General features: G+C 40.2%; 1 protein-coding gene across 2 annotated transcripts in view; it reads left to right on the top strand.

The window, feature by feature from the left end:
- AADAT (aminoadipate aminotransferase) overlaps window positions 1-21,625 on the top strand; it is a 110,391-nt gene extending 88,766 nt beyond the window's left edge. For both annotated transcript variants that reach the window (XM_075849660.1, XM_075849661.1), the window contains exons 12-14: window positions 16,388-16,494; window positions 18,630-18,731; window positions 20,657-21,625. In XM_075849660.1, the coding sequence (XP_075705775.1) occupies window positions 16,388-16,494; window positions 18,630-18,731; window positions 20,657-20,701 (254 nt within the window). In that variant the 3' untranslated portion in view covers window positions 20,702-21,625. The remainder of the gene's footprint in view (window positions 1-16,387; window positions 16,495-18,629; window positions 18,732-20,656) is intronic.
- Window positions 21,626-24,334: the final 2,709 nt, after the last annotated feature.

The following is a 24,334-nucleotide window of genomic DNA, read 5'->3' on the forward strand; positions in this document are numbered from 1 at the left end:
AGACATTGCCCATAGAACTCCATTAATAGGGAGTCGAACCCCCGACCCATCAGCTATTGATAGCCTATCCTGAGGATAGGCCATCAATTTTTACTGGCTGGAAAACCCCTTTAACCTCTTTGTGTTAACAAAATAGTCACTTACTGTAATGTCTTAATAAAAAAACATTAAACATGTTTAAAACATCAGTGTGCATCTCTAGTAGCAAACTCCAACATCGGCATGTATTGTTCTTGATATTTTGTATGCTATATTAACCCCTTCCCACAAATGGAAGTGACTACGTCCATATTAAGAATAGCTTAACGCAAATGGATGTACAGTCACGTCCTGAAGATGAGGCAGGCACAGAAGCTGTGCCCGCGCCATCTGCAGCGGTTGTCGGGTGTAATGCACAGAAAAAATAAATAAGTTATAAGTAATAAAAACAATAATAGCCATTTTTCTCTGATCAAGTCCTTTAGAATTGGTAAAAAATAAAAAAAACTATACATAATAGGTATCGCCGCATTCATAACGGTCTGAACTATAAAAATATCATGTTATGTTCCTGCACGGTGAACACCGTAAAAATAAAGTAAAAAACAATGACAGAATTATTTTTTTTGGTCACCTTGTCTCAATATTTTTTTTATAAAAAGTGATCAAAAAGTGGCAAACACCCCAAAATAGTATCAATAAAAACTACAGTTCGTCACGCAAAAAACAAACCCTCCCCCAGCTTTATCAACTGAAAAAAAAGTTATGGCTCTCAGAAAATTTTCATCAAACACGATGAAAAAGCCCGCATGTACCCCAAAATAGAACTAATAAAAATTACAGCTCGTTCTACAAAAACCAAGCCCTCACACATCTCAGTCAACGGAAAAATAAAAAGTCATGACTTTTGGAACAAAATTATGCAAAATAATGGCCCAGACTAATTTTATAAGTCCAGTAGTTTTTCACTAAAAAACCCCCATCACCATTTTTCTTGACCCCACATGTGAACCCGGTAGATTCAGCGGAGATGAGGACACTTTAGGGCCTTGTGCTGCTTATAGGGCTAGTGAAGAAGTCAAAGATTAGGCAATACTGGAGATATTAGGTATTAGGCAATACTCAGATATTTTGTGCAATACCCCGGATTTACCACATAGCCCTTTATGTCCCATGGTACATAAAGCTGGCCGTGCACATCGTTACAGATGGCATTGTATAATACTTACTTGCTATCCCGATGTGCCTGTCAGTTGGGAAAATTCCTTCAGTTTTAAAGGGGTTTTCCCATTAGGCATATTTTTGACAAATCCACAGGATATGCCATAAATGTCAGATAGATGCGGGTCCCACCTCTGGGACCTGCACCTATCTCTAGAACGAGGCCCCGTAAAGTAAGTTTTAGATTTCTGTGTTCCTGCTGACACTTGTGATTTCCGACCATATAAGAAGAAAACAGCGAGCTCGCTGAGCTGTTTCCATAAGTCCCATAGAAGCATTCACAACTATGAGAGTTACGGAAACAGCGTAGCTCAGTCTTGTATAGTCGGAAATTACAAGCATCGGCGGGAACACAAAAAGCTAGAACGGGCTTTAAGGGGCCCCATTCTAGAGATAGGAGCGGGTCCCCCACATCTATCTCACATTTATGCCATATCCTGTGAATATGTCATGTGTCCCTGGTGGCAAAACCCCTTTAAGAGGTAATTATCAAAGTCCTAATATTTGAGAACCGGGGAGGGCCCAAGCATGTTTGCCCCAAAACGTCATAAACACTGTTTTCTATAAGTTGCACCTTCCATGGCCTCCCCCCGCTCAGTAAACTTTAAAACCTGCGCACTGTCACGGGTGGATACAGTGGCATCGCTAGCCCCAGAGGGGGCCCTGGTGCTATCAACAGCCACATTCACTTATATCTGCGTCCTTTGGACGCAGATACAAATGAACACTATAGGCTGCATGCCACGTTAGGCCTGCAGCCTATAAGGCGCTGGGAAGACTCGCTACGTAGGCCGCTGCGATGACGTCACAGCATCATGCTGGTCCCTCCCGCAAGCAGTGCTGCGCTCCGTCCATCGCGGGAATGGGGCAAGGTAAGTACAATATTTTTTTGGGGGGGGTATATACATGGGGGTATTGCTGTGTAGCACTATATACAAGGGGGGCTGTGTGGCACTGTATACAAAAGGGGAGCTGTATGGCACTATATACAAGGGGGAGCTGTGTGTCACTTCATACAATAGAGGGGGGCTGTGTGGCACTATATACAAGGGTCTGTGTGGCACTATATACAAAGGGGGCTTTGTGGCATTATATACAAGGGGGCTGTGGCACTATATACAAGTGGGGCTGTGTGGCACTATATACAAGTGGGGCTGTGTGGCACTATATACAAGTGGGGCTATGTGGCACTATATACAAGTGGGGCTGTGTGGCACTATATATAAGAGGGGGCTGTGTGGCACTATTTATAAGAGGGGGAGGGCTGTGTGGCACTATTTACAAGAGGGGGAGGGCTGTGTTGCACTAACTACAGGGGGCTGTGTGTGGCGCTATCTACATGGGGGCTGTGTGTTGCGCTATCTACAGGGGGCTTTGTGGCGCTATCTACAGGGTGTCTGTGTGGGATGAGATCTACAGGGGGCTGTGTGGCGATATCTACAGGGGGCTGTGTGTGACTATCTATAGGGGTATGTGATGCTATCTATAGGGGTATGTGACGCTATCTATAGGGGGGTGATGATATCTACAGGGGCTGTGTGTGATGCTATCTACAGGGGGCCTATGTGGCGCTATCTATAGGGACAGTGGTGTAAGAAGGATTCTTTCATTGATGCCTATAGTTGGTGTTTATAACTGTATTTTACTGGAATACTTGTAATATTATAGTATTTCAAAAAGTAATTAAAACTAATTTAAAATAAGTTTTCTTATTATTTTGTTTAGTCGCTATATTAGTGTTTACTGGGGGTATTAATTTTGGGCAACGGATCGCCCACCATTGATGGAGACTTGCCCTGCAACCCTAACAGGAGCTGCCAAGACTTAGAGGGAACATTGCTCATAATCTCTGCTCCGCTCCACTTTTTCAGTGAAGTTCCCCAAACTGCACACCCAAAAAAAAGTGCAGAGTGTGTTGCAAATCGGGTATAAGAAAGGACACAATTTATCAGTGCGACACCTGCCCCAAAAAAACTGGCGTGTTCATAAAAGATTGGTTTAAAGCATACCACAGCAATTCATGGATTATTTATTTTATTATTCATTTACCCCATTATTACATAACCCTATTATGCCCTGATGTACTCTGCACAGCTTACATATACCCTGATGTACTCCGCCCAGTTTACATATACCCTGATGTACGCCACCCAGTTTACATATACCCTGATGTACTCTGCACAGATTACATATGCCACCACATTATAATCTGAAACACCAGTAAAACCCCAAACAAAACTACTTACAAGCAAAATCTGCACTCCAAAAGCCAAATGGCGGTCCTTCTGAGCCTGACAGTTTGCCCAAACTGCAGTTTATGACCACATATAGGGTATTACTGCACTCTGGAGAACCCGCTTAACAATTTATGGGGTGAGTGCCTCCAGTGGCACAAGCTGGGCACAACATATTGGGTACTGAAATGGCATATCTGTGGTAAAGTGGCAATTTTCAATTTGCAATATCTATTGTGCACTCATTTCTGCAAAACACCTGCGGGGTCAAAATGATCACTATACCTCTAGATGAATTCCTTGAGGGATGTAGTTTCCAAAATGGGGTAATTTTTCAGGGGTTTCCACTGTGCTGCTACAATAGCTCAATGTAACATGGTGTCCAAAAACGAATCTTGTAAAATCTCCACTCCAAAGACCAAATGGTCCATTTAGAGCCTTGCTGTGTGTCCAAATAGCAGTTTACGACCACATATGGGGTATTGCCTTACTCGGGAGAAATTGCGTATCAAATTTTGGTGTGCGTTTTCTCCTGCATTCCTTGTAAAAATTTAAAATGTTACGCTAAACCTACATATTGGAAAAAATGTAGATTAAAATTTTCATGGCCCAATTCTAGTAAAAGCTATAAAACACCTGTGGGTTCAAAATGCTCCCTACACCCCTAATTTAATTCCTTAGGAGTATAGTCTCCAAAATGGGGTCACATCTGGGGAATTTCTACTGTACTGGTACCTTAGGAAGGTCTCCAAATGCGACATGACTCCCAAAAACGAATTCAGCAAAATATGCGCTCAAAAGGCCAAATAGCGCTCCTTCCCTTCTGAGCCCTGCCGTGTGTCTAAACAGCAGTTTGCAGTCACATATGGGGTATTACTGTACTCGGGAGAAAATGCTTCACAAACATTGAGGTGCTTTTATGCTTTAGTCCTTGTAAAAATTAAATTTTTTTAGCTAGAACTACATCTTATTAGAAATTTTTTATTTTTTTTTATTTTCACGTCCCAATTCTAATAAATTCAGCAAGAACATGTGGGGTCAAAATGCTCACTATACCCCTAGATTAATTCCTCAAGGGGTGTAGTTTACCAAATAGTCACCTTTCAGGTGTTTCCACTGTATTAGTACCTTAGGGTCTCTGTAAATGCAACATGGCCCCCAGGAATCAATCCAGCAAAATCTGCACTCCAAGGCCCCATGCACACGAACGTGCTTTTGCGGCCGCAATTCCCCCAAAAATCCACGGGAGAATTGCACCCCCATTCATTCCTATGAGGCCATGCACACGACCGTTGTTTTCACGGTCCGTGCATGGCCCCGAAGCCCGGACCGCAGAAAGAATGGGCAAGCCTTATTACGGCCGTGTTCTGCGGTCCGGGCTCATTGAAAATAATGGCCGCGGGCATGTGCACAGCCCGCGATTTGCAGGCGGCTGACAGCTGTCACTACGTGGCTGGCCGACCCGGAAATCACGGCCGTGCACATGGCTACAGTCGTGTTCATGAGGCCCAAAAGCCAAATGGTGCTCCTTCCCTTCTAAGCCCTGCATTGTATCCAAACAGCAGTTTATGCCCACATATGGGGTATTGCCGTACTCCGGGGAAGTTGCTTTACAAATGCTGTGGTGGTTTTTCTCATTTATTGGTTGAGAAAATGAAAAATTCTGAGCTAGAGGAATTTTTTTTTCACTTCCCAATTCTAATAAAATCTATGAAACACCTGTGGGGTTAAAATGCTCGCTACATCTCTAGATTAATTCCTTGTGGGGTGTCGTTTCCAAATTGGGGTCTTTTTGAGGGTGTTTCCTTCGTTTTGGCACAAGACCTCTTCTAACCTGACAAGGTGCCTAAAATATACGCTAATAAAAAGAAGGTCCCAAAATCCACTAGGTGCTCCTTAGCTTTTGAGGCCTGTGTTTGAGTCCAGTAGCATACTAGGGCCACATGTGGGATATTTCTAAAAAGTGCAGAATCTGGGCAATAAATATTCACTTGTAAATTTCACCTCCACATTGCTTTAATTCCTGTGAAACGCCTAAAAGGTTAAGAAACTTTCTAAATGCTATTTTGAATACTTTGATGGTGTAGTTTTTAAAATGGGGTGATTTATGGGGTTTCTATTATATAGGCCCCTCAAAGCTACTTCAGAACTGAATTGGTCCCTAAAAAAATAGGCTTCTGAAATTTTCTTGAAAATGTGAGAAATTGCTGCTAAACTTAACCCCTTAAGGACGCAGCCTAGTTTGGGCCTTAAGGCTCAGAGCCCATTTTTCAAATCTGACATATTTCACTTTATGTGGTAATAACGTCAGAATGCTTAAACCTATCCAAGCGATTCTGAGATTGTTTTCTCGTGACACTTTGGGCTTCATGTTCGTGGTAAAATTTGTTCGATATATTCAGTCTTTATTTGTGAAAAATTGCAAAATGTAGAGAAAATTTACAAAAAATAGCATTTTTCAGAATTTAAATGCATCTGCTTGAAAAACAGACGGTTATACCACCCAAAATAGTTACTAGTTCACATTTCCCATATGTCTACTTTAGATTGGCATCGTTTTTTGAACATTATTTTATTTTTCTTGGACGTTACAAGGCTTAGAACATAAACAGCAATTTCTCATATTCTTAAGAAAATTTCAAAAGCCTTTTTTTGAAGGTGCCAGTTCAGTTCTGAAGTGGATTTGAGGGGCCTATGTATGATAAACTCCCATAAAACACCCCATTTTAAAAACTAGACCCCTCAAAGTATTCAAAACAGCAGTTAGAAAGTTTTTTAACCCTTCAGGCATTTCACAGGAATTAAAGCAAATTGGAAATGAAATTTGCAAATTTCATTTTTTCTGCTGAATTTCCATTTTTTTCCATTTTTTTTTAGTAACAGAGAAGGTTTTACCAGAGAAACACAACTAAATATGTATTGTCCAGATTCTGCAGTTTTTAGAAATGTCCCACATGTGGCCCTACTGCGCTCGTGGACTAAAACACAAGCCCTAGAAGCAAAGAAGCACCTAGTGCATTTTGAGGCCTCTTTTTTATTAGAATATATTTTAGGCAGCATGCCAGGTTTGAAGAGGTGTTGAGGTATCAAAACAATGGAAACCCACCAGAAGTGACCCCATTTTGGAAATTACACCCCTCAAGGAATTCATTTATGGTTTTTGTTATCATTTTGACCGCACAGTTTTTTCACAGCACCTATTTGAATTGGGCTGTGAAATGAAAAAAATGATATTTTTTCTAATAAGATGTCATTTTTGATCAAAATTTCTTATTTTCACAGCGAACAACATACCCCATTTTGTTGCCCAATTTGTCCTTAGTGCGGCAATACCCCATTTGTGGTGATAAACTGCCGTTTGGGCCCATGGGAGGGCTCAAAAGGAAAGGAGCGCTATGTGTTTGTTGGAGTCCAAATTTTGCTGGATTGGTTTTCGGGTGCATGTCGCATTTGCAGAGCCCCAGAGGTATCAAAGCAATGGAAACCCACCAGAAGTGACCCCATTTTGGAAACTACACCCCTCAAGGAATTCATTTATGGATTTTGTTATCATTTTGACCGCACAGTTTTTTCACAGCACCTATTTGAATTGGGCTGTGAAATGAAAAAAATGATATTTTTTCTAATAAGATGTCATTTTTGATCAAAATTTCTTATTTTCACAGGGAACAACATACCCCATTTTGTTGCCCAATTTGTCCTTAGTGCGGCAATACCCCATTTGTGGTGATAAACTGCCGTTTGGGCCCATGGGAGGGCTCAGACGGAAAGGAGCGCTATGTGTTTGTTGGAGTCCAGATTTTGCTGGATTGGTTTTCGGGTGCCATGTCGCATTTACAGAGGCCCAGGGGTATCAAAGCAATGGGAACCCACCAGAAGTGACCCCATTTTGGAAACTACACCCCTCAAGGAATTCATTTATGGTTTTTGTTATTATTTTGACCGCACGGTTTTTTCACAGCACCTATTTGAATTGGGCTGTGAAATGAAAAAAATTATATTTTTTCCAATAAGATGTCATTTTTGATCAAAATGTCTTATTTTCACAAGGAACAACATACCCCATTTTGTTGCCCAATTTGTCCTTAGTGCAGCAATACCCCATTTGTGGTGATAAACTGCCGTTTGGGCCCATGGGAGGGCTCAGAAGAAAAGGACCACCATTTGGCCTACTGGAGCTTTTCTGGTGCTAAGTCATGTATGCAGAAGCCCCTGAGGTACCAGTAGAGTTGAAACCCCCGAGAAGTGACCCCATTTTAAAAACTACACCCCTTAAGACATTCATCTAGAGGTGTAGTGAGCATTTTGACCCCACAGGTACTGTGTAAAAGATAATGCGCAGCAGATGGTGCAGTGTGAGATTTGCAATTTTATATATATATATGCCATTTCAGTGTCCAATATATTGTGCCCAGCATGCGCCACCGGAGATATACACCCCTTAAATTGTAATGTGGGTTCTCCTGGGTACGGCAATACCCTACATGTGGCTGTTATCAGCTGCCTGGGCATACGGCAGGGCTCAGAAGGGAAAGATGAGGGGGGTAAGCTGTGCGGAGTGCATCAGGGTAAATTAAAAATCAAGGGATGTATGATACATTTTAAAACAATCTTTTATACAGAGCCCTGGTTTTTCGGGACACGTGTCACATTGGTATATTGTGTTCTACCTTATCCCCCTCTTATAGCAGACTCTGCACCTCTTTTGACTCTTTCCCTTTCCACCGGTTTGGGGAACTTCTCCTGGAAAGTGTTGCCCTGGTACGATGCATGTGGCCCCGCTTCCAGAAGTACTGGGTGCCCCCCCTTCCTGGTCCCTAAAGATTAGATCTTGAAATTCCAGGAAAGTTCCCGTCTGGCCTGCACATCGACGTAGCACGTACACATTGTACAAAGCCATCTGTATGATGTGCCCGGCCAGCTTCTTCTACCACACCGCATGGCGCTGTAGGGCTTCAGGACTTGATTTGACAAGTCCACCCCTCCCATGTACCTATTGTAGTCCAGGATGAAGTCTGGTTTTGGGGTGGCCTTTCCTTCATATATCCTAAATCTGTAGGTATACCCTGATGCACTCTCGCACAGCTTATACATCTTCACGCCATACCTTGCCCTCTTACCTGCCAGGTACTGGCGGAATTGAACCCTCCCTTTAAAATGTACCAGGGACTCATCAATAGAAAAACACTTCTCGGGGGTGTATGCTTGGCAAAACCGGGCACTGGAACGGTCTAATAGGGGTCTCCATTTATACAAACGGTCAAAACTGGGGTCATCTTGGGGTGGGCACGGCTCATTATCAGTATAATGTAAGAAGCGAAGTATTGCCTCATTTATTTATTTTTTTAGGTTCCAGTTCAGTTCTGAAGTTGCTTTGAGGGGCCCATATATTAGAAACCCCCATCAAACACCCCATTTTAGAAACTAGACCCCTCAAAGTATTCACAACAGCATTTAGAAGTTTATGAACCCTTTAGGTGTTTCACAGAAATTTAGAGCAAAGTAGAGGTGAAATTTACTCTTTTTATACCATTTTTTTTATAACACAAAAGGATTTATCAGAGAAACACAAATTAATACTTATTGCCCAGATTCTGCAGTTTTGATAAATATCCCACATGTGGCCCTCGGGCGGTAATGGACTGAAGCACCGGCCTCCGAAGCAAAGGTGCACCTAGCGGATTTTGAGCCCTCTTTTTTATTAGGCACCATGTCCGGTTTGAAGAGGTCTTGTGGTGCCAAAACATTGGAAACCCCCCAAAAGTGACCCCAATTTGGAAACTAGACCCCTTGAGGAATCCATTGTAGTTTTCTTGGGGTGCATGCGGCTTTTGGATCAGTTTTTATTCCATTTTTAGGTGGCGTGGTGACTAATAAACAGCAATTCTACTATTGTTTTTGTATACTTTTTTTTTTACAGCGTTCACCGTGCGCTATAAATGTCATATTCACTTTATTCTGCGCGGCGATACGATTACGGTGATACCAGATGTTTATAGGTTTTTTTTATGTCTTATGGCGTTTGCACAATAAAATACGTTTTGTAAACAATCATTCACTTTTGGTGTTACCTTATTCTTAGAGCCAGAACGTTTTTATTTTTCAATCAATAAAGCCGTGCGAGGACTTATTTTTTGCGTAACGAACTGTAGTTTCAATCATTACCATTTTTCGGTACATGCGACTTTTTGATCTCTTTTTATTCCATTTTTTGGGAGGTGAAGTGACCAAACAATTGTGATTCTGGGACGGTTTATTAATATTTTTTTTTACGGCGTTCACCGCGCGGGATAAATAACAAAATAATTTTGTAGTTCAGGCCGTTACGGACGCGGCGATACCAATTATGTATAGTTTATTTGTTTGTTTATATATTTTTATTAATAATAAATGACTGATAAGGGAAAAAGGGGGATTTTTACTTTTATTACTTTTAAAACTTTTATTTTCTTATTTTTACACATCTTTTTTGAACTTTTTTTTTACTTTTTTACTTTGTCCCACTAGGGGACATGAGGGCAGGAGGCCCTGATCGCTATTCTAATACACTGCACTACATGCGTAGTGCAGTGTATTAGAGCTGTCAGCTACTCACTGACAGCAAGCATAGTGGGTCCTGACGTTGTCAGGACCCACTAGGCTTCCGTCTATGGCATAGCCGGACGCCATTGTTTGGTGTCCGGTTGCCATAGTCACCATCGCCGGCCGCTATCGAGTAGCAGGCCGGCGATGGCGGATTAACCCCTAAGAAGCCGCGATCGCTATTGAACGCGGCTTCTGAGGGGTTAATCGGCGGGGGAGCTCCGCGATCGGTCCCGGCACATTGAGCAGTGATAGTCTGCTGTCGGAAACAGCAGCTATCACAGCTCATGAACGCGCCCCGCGCGAACGGCGCCGTGTTTACTCCATGACCTACTATTAGGTCACTGAGCGCGAACGCTACAGTTAGCATGACCTAATAGTAGGTCATGGAGCGTTAAGGGGTTAAGCCATGTAACGTCATAGAAAAACAAAAGGATGTTAAAAAAAACGATGACAATCTAAAGTAGACATATGGGAAATGTGAGTTAGCAACTATTTTGTGTGGTATTACTATCTGTCTTATAAGCATATACATTGAAATTTAGAAAAATTTTAATTTTTGCAAATTTTCGCAAAATTTTGGTGTACGGTATTTCACGAATAACCAATGAATTTATCGACTAAATTTTACCCCTGACATAAAGTACAATTTGTCACAAGAGAACAATCTCAGAATCACTTGGATAGTGAAAGCATTCCAAAGTTATTACCACATAAAGTGACACGTCAGATTTTAAAAACGTGGCTCTTTCAGGAAGTCCAAAAGTGGCTGCGGCAGGAAGTTGTTAAGTTGTTAGTTGCTCCTTGGCAACTGTAAACAAATTGTCACTTTTAAATTAAGAATGGTGGCCATTTGTAATTTTAAAAGGAATCTGTCAGAAAGATGATATTAATGAGGCCACGAGATCTCACTTGACCAGTCAGTCGAGAGGTATGCATCATTTACATACACGGCATGCACTGAGTAGTTTCTGCTTGTTTTCCTTAAAGCATCTAATGGATGCCCTAAGTTAAAGTGTCCGTGACAGATTCTCTTCAGAGTCTTTAGGTCTTATAAGGCCTGGTGGGCACATATATTTTTAATAGTAACCACTTCACATAAAGCAGCTTTCATTACAGTTTTAGTTATTCCTTGCATTATACTAAATTAGGAATAGTGTAAAACATAGCTCTTTATATGGATAAACTATGCACATTTCTAAGTTTATGATTGGATAGATACAGTGCTGTGAATTTTTTCTATTTTTTGCAAATTTGTCACACTTAATTGTTTCAGATCATCAAACTACTTTTAATATTATACAAAGATAACCCAAGTAAACACAAAATGCTGTTTATTAATGATCATTTAATTTATTGAGGAAAAAATTCTGTTAAGCCATACCTGGCCTTATGTGAAAAAGTAAAAGCCCCCTTGGCTACTAAATCAACCACTTACCCAATTCAGTTGACGATAAAGTTCAATTTCACTAGCCACACCCAGGCATTATTACTGCCAGGCGTGTTAACTCAAAACATCACTTAAATAGAACCTGTCTGGCAATGTTAAGCATACCAGAATGTCTCAAAAAGCAGCACATTATGCCAAGTTGTAAAGAGATTCAAATACAGATGCAAAACAGTCATTGAAATCTACCAGTCCGGAAAGAGTTACAAAGGCATTGCTAAGGCTGTGGGACTCATGCGAACCAGAGCGAGAATCATTGTCCATAAATGGCAAAAACTTGGAACAGTTGTGAACCTACCCAGAAGTGGCCGGCCAACCAAAATTTCACCAAGAGCACTTCGACAACTCATCCAGGAGGTCACAAAACAACCCAGGCGAACGTCTAAAGAACTGTGGGCATCACTTGCCTTAGTTAAGGTCAATGTACACAAATCCACAATAAGAAAAATACTGGACAAAAATGGCATCTATGAGAGCGTTGCAAGGCACAAACCACTGTCACCAAAAAGAGCACAGAGGCTGTTTTGCATTTGTCAAAGAACATCCAGTTGACCCCCCAATACTTTTGGGATGATATTCTGCGGACTAATGAGTCAAAGGTGGAACTTGTTACATCTGGTGTAAAGCTGACACCTCTTTCCACCATAAGAACACAATATCAACAGTCAAACATGGTGGTGGCAGCGTGATGGTCTGGGTCTGCTTTGCTTCTGCAGGACCTGGGCGACTTGTAACTGATTGAACATGAATTCTACTCTCTATCATAAACTCCTGAAGAAGAATGTCTCCCGTCAGTTCATGACCTAAAGCTCAAGTGCATTTGGGTTATTCAGCAGGACAATGATCCAAAGCACACAAACATGTCCACCTCTGAATGGCTCAACAGAAACAAAATGAAGGTTTTGGAGTGGTCAAGTCAAAGTCCAGACTTGAATCCCATTGAGATGCTATGTCAAGACCCTAAACGTGCATTTCATGCTTGAAAACCATCCAGTTGTTATTGCCAAGGGTGGCACAACCAGTTATTAGGTTTAGGGGCAATTAGTTTTTCACATGAGTGACATAGGTTTAGAAGAAATCTTTATCCTTAATATAGGGAATAATCCTTTAAAAGCTGGAGTTTGTGTTTACTCGTGTTATCTTTACTTTATATTAAAAGTAGTTGGATGATCTAAAACATTTAAAATGAAAGAAATGGGGTTAGGAGAAAATACTTTTTCACAGCACTTTACTCCTGCACATCCAGACATATCTACAGTCCTTGCCAAAAGTTTTGAGACTGACACAAATTTAGTTTTTCACAAAGTTTGCTGCTTCAGTGTTTTTAGATTTATTAGTCAGATGTTTCTATGGTATACTGAAGTACGGTTATAAGCATTTCATACGTTTTTAAACTTCTATTTACAAATACATCAAGTTTATGCAAAGACTCAATATTTACAGTGTTGACCCTTCTTTTTCAAGACTTCTGCAATTCTCCCTGGCATGCTGGATATCCGCTTCTGGGCCAAATCCTGACTGATAGCCACCCATTCTTGCCTAATCAGTTCTTGGAGTTTATCCCAATTTCTGTGTTTTTGTTTGCCCATCTGCTTTTTGAGGATTGACCACAGGTTCTCAATGGGATTGAGATCTGGGGAGTTTCCTGGCTATGGATCCAAAATGTCAATGTTTTGTTCACCGAACCACTTACTTATCACTTTTGTTTTGTGACGTGGTGCTCCATCATGCTGGAAAAAGCATTGTCCATCACCGAATTTCTCAGAAGTTGCTTTTGAAGAATGTTTAGATACCATTCTTTATTCATGGTAGTATTCTTAGGCAAAATTGTGAGTGAGCCGTTGGATGAAAAGCAACCACACAAATGAATGGTCTCGGGAGCTTTACTGTTGTCATGGCACTCGTGGTAGCGCTCACCTTTTCTCCTCCGGACTATCATTTTTCCGGATATCCCAAACAGTCAGAGAAAATAACTTTACCCCAGTCCTCTGCAGTCCAATCCCTGTACTTTCTGCAGAATGCAAATTGCCACTATAAAAACCGTAGCAGCAATCTTTTTGAAAACCAAAACTTGTGTCAGTCACAAAAAGGTCCGTGCAACTACCTTCTTTAGCATTTCTGCACTTTTGCTCTAAAATTGTCAAACTTCCTCTTGTTCCCACTAGCATCACGCTTCCATTTTTATTGGATTAAAACCATCGGCAAAGATGGTTTCCATTCTGATTCTTTTCTCCATAGACTTTAGTGGTAAAACAACAGAATGTAAGGTTTCCAAATAGAATAATGTAGTGGGTATTGCTATAATGCTCGACAAAGAAAAACATTTCCTGATGGAACGAAGGCATTTGCCATGAGAAAAATTCCCTTGAAATCAATGGGGCTGCTAAAAGAAATATTTCTATATGTTCTCTGCAAAAATAATGGCACTGAATTACATGAAACACACCAGTGTGATTAGAGCCTAATGGTATGGAAAGTGAATATTTTACAAGCCTGTTTTCATTTGATCAGCAGGGTGTGTCCGTATACACGCTGCCACCAATGAATGATTATCGGACCCCTGGATATTGTTACTTTGATCAATTATTAGTTATTTTACCCTCAAAATCTAAGAAATGATCTCTTAGGGCACAGTTTAGCGAGGTGTTTTTTACCCAGTTCATAATTAACCCCTTCCCGACATATGACATACAGTTACGTTATGGACGGGAAGGGGAAGTATGGAGCATGCTCACAGAGTGAACCCGCTCCATACGATGCGGTGTCAGCTGTTTGTTACAGTGCTGCGGTCAATAGCGACCGCAGCATTTAAATTGTTAGAAAGAGGGGACGGCCCCCTCTAACAGCTCACCGCGCCCTCCCCCCTGCAACGCAATCGCGGGTGGGGGCGATGGTTGCTATGGCTGCCTCCGGCAGGGCTTAATGGATGCCTGTCAGAATCACGATATACTGCAATACATTAGTATTGCAGTATATCGTGCAAGCGATCTAATGATCGCTGGTTGAAGTCCACTAGGGGGACTAATAAAAAAAGTAAAAATGAGTTAAAAAAATATTAAAAGTTCAAAAACCCCCCTTTTCCCCCTAGAGCATAGTAAAAAAATAAATAAACATAATTGGTATCGCCGCGTCCGCAAAAGTCTGAACTATTACAATATATCATTATTTAACCCGCACGGTGAACGCCGTAAAAAATTGTAAACGCCAGAATCGCTATTTTTTGGTCACCTAATCTCCCACAAAAAAATTAAATAAAAAGTGATCAAACCGTCGCATGTACACCAAAATTGTATTATTAAAAACTACAGCTTATTCTGCAAAAAATAAGCCCTCATACCACTTAATAGACGGAAAAATAAAAAAGTTATGGCTCTCGAAATTTGGCGACACAAAATAAATTTTCTTTTTTGCACTTAGGTTTTTACTTGTAAAAGTAGTAAAATATAGAAAAACCTATATATATTTGGTATCGCCGTAATCCTATTGACCCGCAGAATAAAGTTAACATGTTGGTTTAATTGCACAGTGAATTCCGTAAAAACGGCACGCAAAAAAACATGGAGGAATCGCTGTTTTTTTTCATTTTCTACACCACAAATAATTTTTTTACCGTTTCCTAGTACATTATTTGGCAAAATAAATGGTGCTACGAAAAACTACAACTTGTCCCGCAAAAATCAAGCCCTCATAGTACTGTATCGACGGAAAAATAAAGACGTTATGGCTTTTGGAAGGTGGGGAGGAAAAAATAAAAATCTGAAAAAGGGCTACGGCGGGAAGGGGTTAATATACAGCTCTAGCTTTTCTGGATATTTCTAGGGTAGAACATACAACTCTGAGTAGCTATTCATGGATCAGCATCAAACATTTTGCTAGTATAAGTGACAGGAGGATCATATCTGTGCACGTATATCCGTTGTGCGTCTAATTTCTAATACTTGAACGACTCTACTTTGATCTACTCAAATCCAGTAGCACCTATCATAAATGTTATCATTTCATTATTTGCCCCCTTGTAATATGTTACTTTTTCTGTTTCATGACTCCGCTCATTATAATATCACATAATAATAACATGTTATCTTTGGTCTGTTATCTATATCTTTGCTCAGAATGATGAAATTACAAAATTAAAGCACGTAACATGTTCAGAAAGCAACAGATATAACATTGCAGATCCTGTTTTTAGCATGATTTGCAAATGATCTGACTACCAGTGCACCTTGGCATCAACATTTATCTGGCAGTTGTCACGTCTATGGGCAACTGTCCTTAGCGTCATGTGTTTTCAGCAACCACTCATTTTCTACTGTAGTGAAGTCACTAGGAACAACACTTCACAGCTGCGGCTATTTGCCCCAGTAGTATATTGTTATACATGATGACATCACTGTTCCAATCTCAATTGGCTGCCAAGGTCACATAACGCTGGATAATTGCTGTGCAGTGACCGGCAGAGAGATTTGTCAGATTCTCCTGTAGCAGTAAAGGACCTGATAATTCAAAGATGCATTTGTTAATCTGGCTTCTGATAAATCAGAATACTGGTTGTTTCTAGCACAAAAGTACAATATAATGGAACATTATACAATACCAAAAGACTCAGTAGAGAGAACAAATTAGGAAATTCTTCTGATAAAAAAAAAAATCACAGTATATTTTGTGTTAACATTTTATTTTGATCCTTCCTCATGAAGGTTCTCTACCCTCACAGTTGATTTCTATATTCTTTTCCATGACTATCTGATAATGTGGTACCTATCTGGTCCCTTGTACACAAGAGTAAATTCATTTTAGTGTATTTTGTTACACTTTAACCCCTACTTTCAGAGTTTCTTGTAATTTGCAGCAGGTTGTCATAGTATATGCAGCCACAATTCTGTGTTACCAACAATGTATTCTTTGTTTTATTTATAATTGGAAGGTTTGGCTGAGTGGCACAGTCCCACAGCGGGCATGTTTCTGTGGATGAAAATCCACGGTGTCCAAGATACACATCAAATGATCATGTTGAAAGCAATAAGCAAACAGGTAAAGAACAGTGTTTGAAGATGTTTTACAGCTTGTAGTACTGTGTTGTCTTTGAGTCAACTAACCATTCTGTAGTACATAAATACAGCTGAACCTACTGAGAACTCATCTCAGACTTCGGATGGTTGTTAACTCATATTTTGTGGACTGGATGTAAAATTGCAAATCTATGAGTAAGTCAGCTCCCTTCTTCCACTGCACTGTCTTGGCATGCCTGTACATTCACAAGTAAACATTACATAAGCAGGGATATAGAAGAAGAGAGAAAAGAAGGTGCATGCTAAAACTGCAAGTTCTGCCTCATACCCGCAAGATTGAACAGCGCTAGCTTTTACGTAGGGGAGAAATGAGAATGACTAAATTATGTTTTTGGGCAGTTAGATTACATGTAGCTATGATTTAATGTATATACACGTATTTGTGTGTGTGTTTTGTCCCCAGATATCCCTTTAAACTCTCTAATAGATCTGTATGCTGTGAGCTCCTAAACTCCCCCTAGTGGGGATTCCTGGCATGCAGAATTTTATGATGTTACTATATGGCTCTGTAAAGGACAGCAGGTCTATAACGGGGGGAAAAAAGGAGATATGACCCCTATACATATATATATTTTCCAATAATCAAAACAGAATTCTAGACCTTATAACAAAATAATTTCCAAAGTTGGAAATACATAGATGGTGAGGTTAAAAGCTTGGGTATGAGTGGGACACACTAAATGAAGAATGCAATCTAACAGAGCACTAAACCTGTGATGCTAAAGGAAGAGACTGAAGTTTTAAAGCCTACGTACAGTTTCACAACAATTTATTATATTGTTCCAATGCATCTAAAATAAAAAAATTACTTTAAGCAAATTGTCTTAAACAAAAATCTAATGTGTTGTGTTTGCAGCTTCTATGCAAACATGTGTCTCCATGGTAACAGACTACAAATAAACCCTGTGTAGTCTAATCCTGAGATCCAAATCCATTCCAGCTAATTCTTACTGGCATATATTTAGTAGGTTAGGAAGGAACAGGGGGCAGATGAATGGCACTTTGACTGCAGGTTCATAGTTTTAATAGTAAGCACGTTGAGGAAGATTTACTAATACTGGTGAATATGAAGGCAGGTATGCCTGTGAGAGTAAGCAGTGTAATGGTCACAGTATCCCCCCAACAATGCACTCTGAACAACACCAGGCTGCACTGGACGTTCTTTAATAAGTCTGTTTAGTTTCGAAAAGTGACAAAATTATTCAATCACAGTTAGTGCCTTAATATCTGTGAAATAAATGCTGTACTTAATAATTGCATTAGTAAATCGGGCACAGCATCTGGTAAATATAATGAGTAGCATTATAGGGCAACAAACAATTTTTTTTTTATATACTGTGGGTTTTTTTTCTATAGAGTAATCAAAACCTTAACCAGTGATTTTTCCAGAGTTTTCAAAGCAAATTTCATTTTACTTTATGGAGGAGAAATGTAGCTACTACTACTTAAAATTACTCTGAAAGCATGTAGCATTTAAAAAAAAAGTGATAGCAACTCACTTGATTGGAGCAATTTTGAATAGATATTTAAGCTACCTTGATGTACTCCTATGGACAGCGATTTCAAAGTGATTTTTATTTTTGTATTGAGCGATAGAAAGTCAACGTGTAGCCCCAGCCTAAAGGTCCTCCTCTTACACCGGCCAGTTTTGGTCACTGCAACGAGCAATGATCAACGAGACAGCTCGTTGATTGGCGCTCGTTTGCTCCAGTCACAAAGAGCTGTGTATGGGGACGAGCACTCTTTACTCCGATCACTTGTCCCCATACATTATCATCATGTTGGCATCTCGTCTCTCTGTTTTTAAAATTATACGATCAGCAGATGAACGTACACTGATCGCTGCCCTGTTTACACAGGGCAATTAGCGTTCTATGAACGATCGTTTGCACGATGATTGGTGCATGTAAAAGGGCCTTAAGAAACGTTGGTAGATTATATAAGATTGTTATCTGCTCTTTGTCTATTGTCAAGTCTTGGTCACATCCATTCAATGGTATAATAGAGCAGTAAATGAAATGAAATTAAATCAAAGATAAGCAAAATACCAAAACATGGTGTAATACTTGTATACAGAGTTTGATGTTTGTGTTGTAGGTTCTTCTAGTTCCTGGCTCAGCATTTAATATTGACAGCTCAGAGCCCAGTTCTTATGTGAGAGCCTCTTTTTCTCTCTCTACTTCAGAGCAGATGGACCAGGTAATATATTATAAATGTTCACATGTACATAAAGGTGGTTTGCCCAATTAAAGGAAAACTCCAGGCAATCCTGATAAACAATGTAATTCCTATTCCAGGGCCTGAGGGGGCGTTGCAAGACACTTGGATACTCACTTTAGTTTTCATTGAATCCCTGTGTCCTGTAATTCCTCCCAGGCCCTACACTAGGAGTAATATAGTGTCTAACTTTTCCACAGTGTTCCTTATGTATTTTATTCCTTCTGCAGTAATGAAAATGTGATATAACAGTAGTGTTTAAAATTCACTGTGTTACCCTACTACTATCCATACTATACGTATAGTATATGTCGCACAACACCAACAACCCATGAAATAGCTGCCCATCTTCAGGCACCCTGTGGAGCCATGTCACTTGTACTACAGGGGTCTGCTCATTTCCTTTTGCGATATTAAAGAGGCTCTGTCACCAGATTTTGCAACCCCTATCTGCTATTGCAGCAGATAGGCGCTGCAATGTAGATTACAGTAACGTTTTTATTTTTTAAAAACGAGCATTTTTGGCCAAGTTATGACCATTTTTGTAGTTATGCAAATGAGGCTTGCAAAAGTCCAAGTGGGTGTGTTTAAAAGTACAAGTCCAAGTGGGTGTGTATTATGTGCGTACATCGGGGCGTTTTTAATACTTTCACTAGCTGGGCGCTCTGATGAGAAGTAACATCCTCTTCTCTTCAGAACGCCCAGCTTCTGACAGTGCAGATCTGTGACGTCACTCACAGGTCCTGCATCGTGACGGCCACATCGGCACCAGAGGCTACAGTTGATTCTGCAGCAGCATCAGCGTTTGCAGGTAAGTCGATCTTACCTGCAAACGCTGATGCTGCTGCAGAATCAACTGTAGCCTCTGCTGCCGATGTGGCCGTCACGATGCAGGACCTGTGAGTGACGTCACAGATCTGCACTGTCACAAGCTGGGCGTTCTGAAGAGAAGAGGATGTTACTTCTCATCAGAGCGCCCAGCTAGTGAAAGTATTAAAAACGCCCCGATGTACGCACATAATACACACCCACTTGGACTTGTACTTTTAAACACACCCACTTGGACTTTTGCAAGCCTCATTTGCATAATTACAAAAATGGTCATAACTTGGCCAAAAATGCTCGTTTTTTAAAAATAAAAACGTTACTGTAATCTACATTGCAGCGCCTATCTGCTGCAATAGCAGATAGGGGTTGCAAAATCTGGTGACAGAGCCTCTTTAAGCTCTACTGACTGCTGGAAGTGTTCAGTACATTCAGTGCACATCCCGATTGTCAGTCCAGTTATCAGGATGGGCAAAAAATCTGTATTTGCCATCTGATAATCCACTAATTAAAGGCTATGTACACCTTTGAAAACTTTGTTTTTATAAAAATGTGTGCTTGGTGCAACTTTTTTATTGCTTTTTATTAAAAATAATTTGAACTTTTTGAGATACATCCTGTATACAGAGCAGCTGTATTTTGTGCTGAAATCTGAATGTCAGTTCAGTGGCACTGATGGGTTCAGTGTCAGCGGAGACACACAGGATACACCAGTTATCGATCACATCTAAGTTTATAATGAATGACACTGAGATTTGGTCTTTGAATTACTGTGTTATGCACTAGTCCCTCAGGCCCTGCACTAGGTATAAAAAAAAGTGAGGGATATTGGCATAAATGAAAGAAGCAATCTTAAACTTCCTATAAGCCACCACTTTTCCTTTGCTCCAGTTTTGAAAAATCTCCCTGTGTATAAAAAAAAAGTGTTCCTTTATTCACTCATTGGACCCCTCAAACAATTCATAAATAAAGGTGATACTTATCCCTATAATGAATATTGCTGAATATTCTCCGAAATGTGTCTTATGAATTGTTCTTTCCTAGTTTTCTGCTAAACATTGTCATTATTTTGGCCCTTCTAGGGGCTGGAGAGATTGGCATCCCTTATCATTGCAGAAAGAAAATGAACAATCTTTCCTGTTAGTTATCAGGATGTCGCAAGATCTCAGGGGAACTACACAAACAGGCAACTAGAATCTATAGTATATTCTGAACAAAGAAGGAATAAAGATGTATTTAAATAAGCTGCTGGAATCTGTTCTATCATAGAACAAGCACAACTTTTGGAACAACTTGCTTGTGTGTCAATGCCAATCACCATGCTGAAGACGGTTATCATACCCTTTACTATCTATTGAGGTTGACACATGCCACATGTAGCCCTTTTGTATACAAATCCATAAAGTTACGTATTTTAAGAGTGATTATTAGGCCTCATGCACACGACCGTAGTGTTTTTCTGGTCCGCAAATTCCAGGACCGTGTTCCGTGAAATGTCATCCGCAGTTCATCCGTATGTAATCCGCAGTTCATCCGTATGTAATCCGCAAAATGCGGATGAAAAAAAAAAAGCCTAGGTAAAACAGGATGACGACAGAACTCATTCCCGGTCGTCGCCTAGCAACATTTCCGCAAATCCGCAAACTGCGGATGACACACGGAGGTGTATCCGCAATTTCCACGGGCCCATTGACTTCTATTGGCATGTCCGCATCGAATTTGCGGCCCGTAATAAGACATGTCCTGAGTTTCTGCAGCACGGATTTGCGGACATGCGGAGACCCGTGAAAACACGGATAGTGTGTATGGGCCCATAGAAATGAATGGGTCCGCAATTCTCCCGTGGATTTGCGGGGGAATTGCGGACGCAAAAACACGGTCGTTTGCATGGGGCCTTATATAAAATAAAATGGTTTCTTAAACAAGGCGACAAAGATTTTGAAGGAAAATATTTATTAGTGGTGTGTGTCTGTAAGCAAAAGAAATAGAGGTTTATATGTCTGTTTTTCAAACAGTTATTTGTGATACAATTACAACTAAACAAAGTCTTTTCAGGACTATTAAAGATATCAATTGATTTTTGTTATTTATTTCATGTACCTCCATTTAATAAATATAGCTTAACCCTTTCATGCCGACAAGCTGTAGATTCACGTCCTTTTCGCACATACCCCGTGCTGCTAGGGCGTGAATATACAGATCTCTGTTCCAGCCGGCATAGCGCTGTGAAAAGCGCTCTGACGCCGGCTGTGTCGGTGTACCCGGCTCCACAGCAACCTGTTCTCTGACAGCCGAACCGATTGGTTCGGCTACAGAGAATATGATCACCGTTATTAATTGCTTCCTGACCGCCCACAGTAACTTCACGTCGGCGCTTGCTGGGCTCTGTGCAACGCCGACGTGAATTCACAGTGGGTGTTAAAAGCGCGATCCGGGTGTCTCAGAGTAGTGCTGACACCCGGATCGCGCTGTTAACCCCTGCCTCTGGTCCCGGAGACATGACCGGGACCTGATTGGTTCAGGTCCCGATCATGTGATCGCAGGGAAAGTTTGTTGTAGCAACAAACGTTCCCGGAGACAGATTGCGGGTGCTGCCATCGGTTGCATGGCAAAACCGGAGGCCATACAACAGCATCCAGTCTGCCATTCACAGAAGCCTATGAGGACCAGCTGGTCCTCATATGCTTCCTGTGAGTGTGACTGTCAACATCACACTGACAGTATATAACACGTTACACTACCTAGGTAGTGTAATATGTTATAGCAGCCATCAGTGCTGCAGGTCTTCATGTAAAAGAAGTAAAAAAAAAAGTTATACATTTTTTTATACAAGTGTAAAAACAAGTTATAAGTTACAAAAACAAAAAATGCTCTTTTTCCTATAATAAGTCTTTTATTATAGGAAAAAAAATAAAACGTTAAAAAAGTACACATATTTGGTATCACCGCGTTCGTAACGACCCCAACTATAAAATATTATTTTTCCCGCATGGTGAACACCGCAAAAAAATTATTAAAAAATACTAGCATCACTATTTTTTTGGTCATCACCCCTCCCAAAATATAGAATAAAAAGTGAAGTGATCAAAAATTCGCATCTACCCCAAAATAATACCAATAAAAACGACAACCCCTTCCGCAAAAAACAAGCCCTTACACAGCTTCTTTGACTAAAAAATAAAATAATTATGTCTCTCAGAATATGGTGACAAAAAAGAAATAATTTTATAGAAAAGTGATTTTATTGCGCAAACGCCACAAAACATAAAAAAACAATATACATATGGTATCGCCGTAATCGTACCGACGTGCAGAATAAAGTAAAATGTAATTTATAGCACACAGTGATTACTGTAAAAAAAAAAAAAGGACAAAAAAAGTCAAAATGTATGTTTTTTTCGTCAATTTGCTTGCCAAAAAAATTGAGTAAAAAGTGATCAAAAAAATCACATGTACCCTAAAATGGTACCAATGAAAACTACAGATTGTAACGTAACAAATAAGCCCTTGCACGGCTCCGGTGGAGAAAAAAATAAAAAAAGTTCTGTCGCTCAGATTATAGCGATAGAAATTGTGCAGAGTGTCCAAAAGCCTATAAGACTGGGCCCCATTTATCAGTGCGACACCGGCCACACATCTATGAATTATTTATTTACCCCATTATTATACCCTCTTATTATGCCCTGATGTACTCTGCCCACCTTACATATGCCCCCACATTATAAACTAAAATACCAGCAAAACCCCAAACAGAACTATTATCAAGCAAAATCTGCACTCCAAAAGCCAAATGGCGCTCCTTCCCTTCTGAGCTCTGCCGTGGGTCTAAACAGCAGTTTATTACCACATATGGGGTATTGCCGTAATCGTGAGAAATAGCTTTACAAGTTTTGGGGTGCTTTTTATTCTTTATTCCTTGTAAAAATTAAATTTTTTTAATATTTTTTCAGAAAAAAAGATTTTTATTTTCACAGACATATTCTAATAAATATAGCAAAAGACCTGTCGGGTCAAGATGCTAACTATACCCTTAGATAAATTCCTTGAGGGGTGTAGTTTCCAAAACCACTTTTGGGGAGATTCCACTGTTTTGGCACCACATATGGTGCCTAAAATATATTCTAAAAAAAAAGAAGACCCCAAAATTCTATAGGAGCGCCTTTGTTTCTGAGGCCGGTGCTTCAATCCATAAGCACACTAGGGCCACATGTGGGATAACTCTAAAAACTTTAGAATCTGGGCAATAAATATTGAGTTGCATTTCTCTGGTAAAACTTTCTGAGTTACAGGTAAAAAATGATTACAAATAAATTTCGGCATAAAATTTTTTAATTTGTACATTTCACCTCTACTTTGCTTTAATTCGTGTGAAACGCCTAAAGGGTTAATAAGCTGAATGCTGTTTTGAATACTTTGAGGAGTGCAGTTTTTAAAATGGAGTGATTTATGGGGGCTATCTAGTACATAAGGCCCTCAAAGCCACTTCAGAACTGAACTGGTCCTTCACAAAATAGCCTTTTGGAATTTTCTTGAAAATGTGAGAAATTGCTGCTAAAGTTCTAAACCTTGTAACGTCCTAGAAAAATAAAATAATATTAAAAAAACAATGCAAATATGAGGGTATGTTCACACGAGGGCGTCCGTTACGGCTGAAATTACGGGGATGTTTCAGCCTGAAAACATCCCCGTCATTTCAGCCGTACCGGCATGTGCGGGCGCTTGAACGCCGCGTCCATTACGGCCGTAATTAGCGCTGCTAT

This window comes from Rhinoderma darwinii, chromosome 1 (assembly GCF_050947455.1).
Source record: "Rhinoderma darwinii isolate aRhiDar2 chromosome 1, aRhiDar2.hap1, whole genome shotgun sequence".
In the NCBI taxonomy this organism is placed as follows: Eukaryota; Metazoa; Chordata; class Amphibia; order Anura; family Rhinodermatidae; genus Rhinoderma; species Rhinoderma darwinii.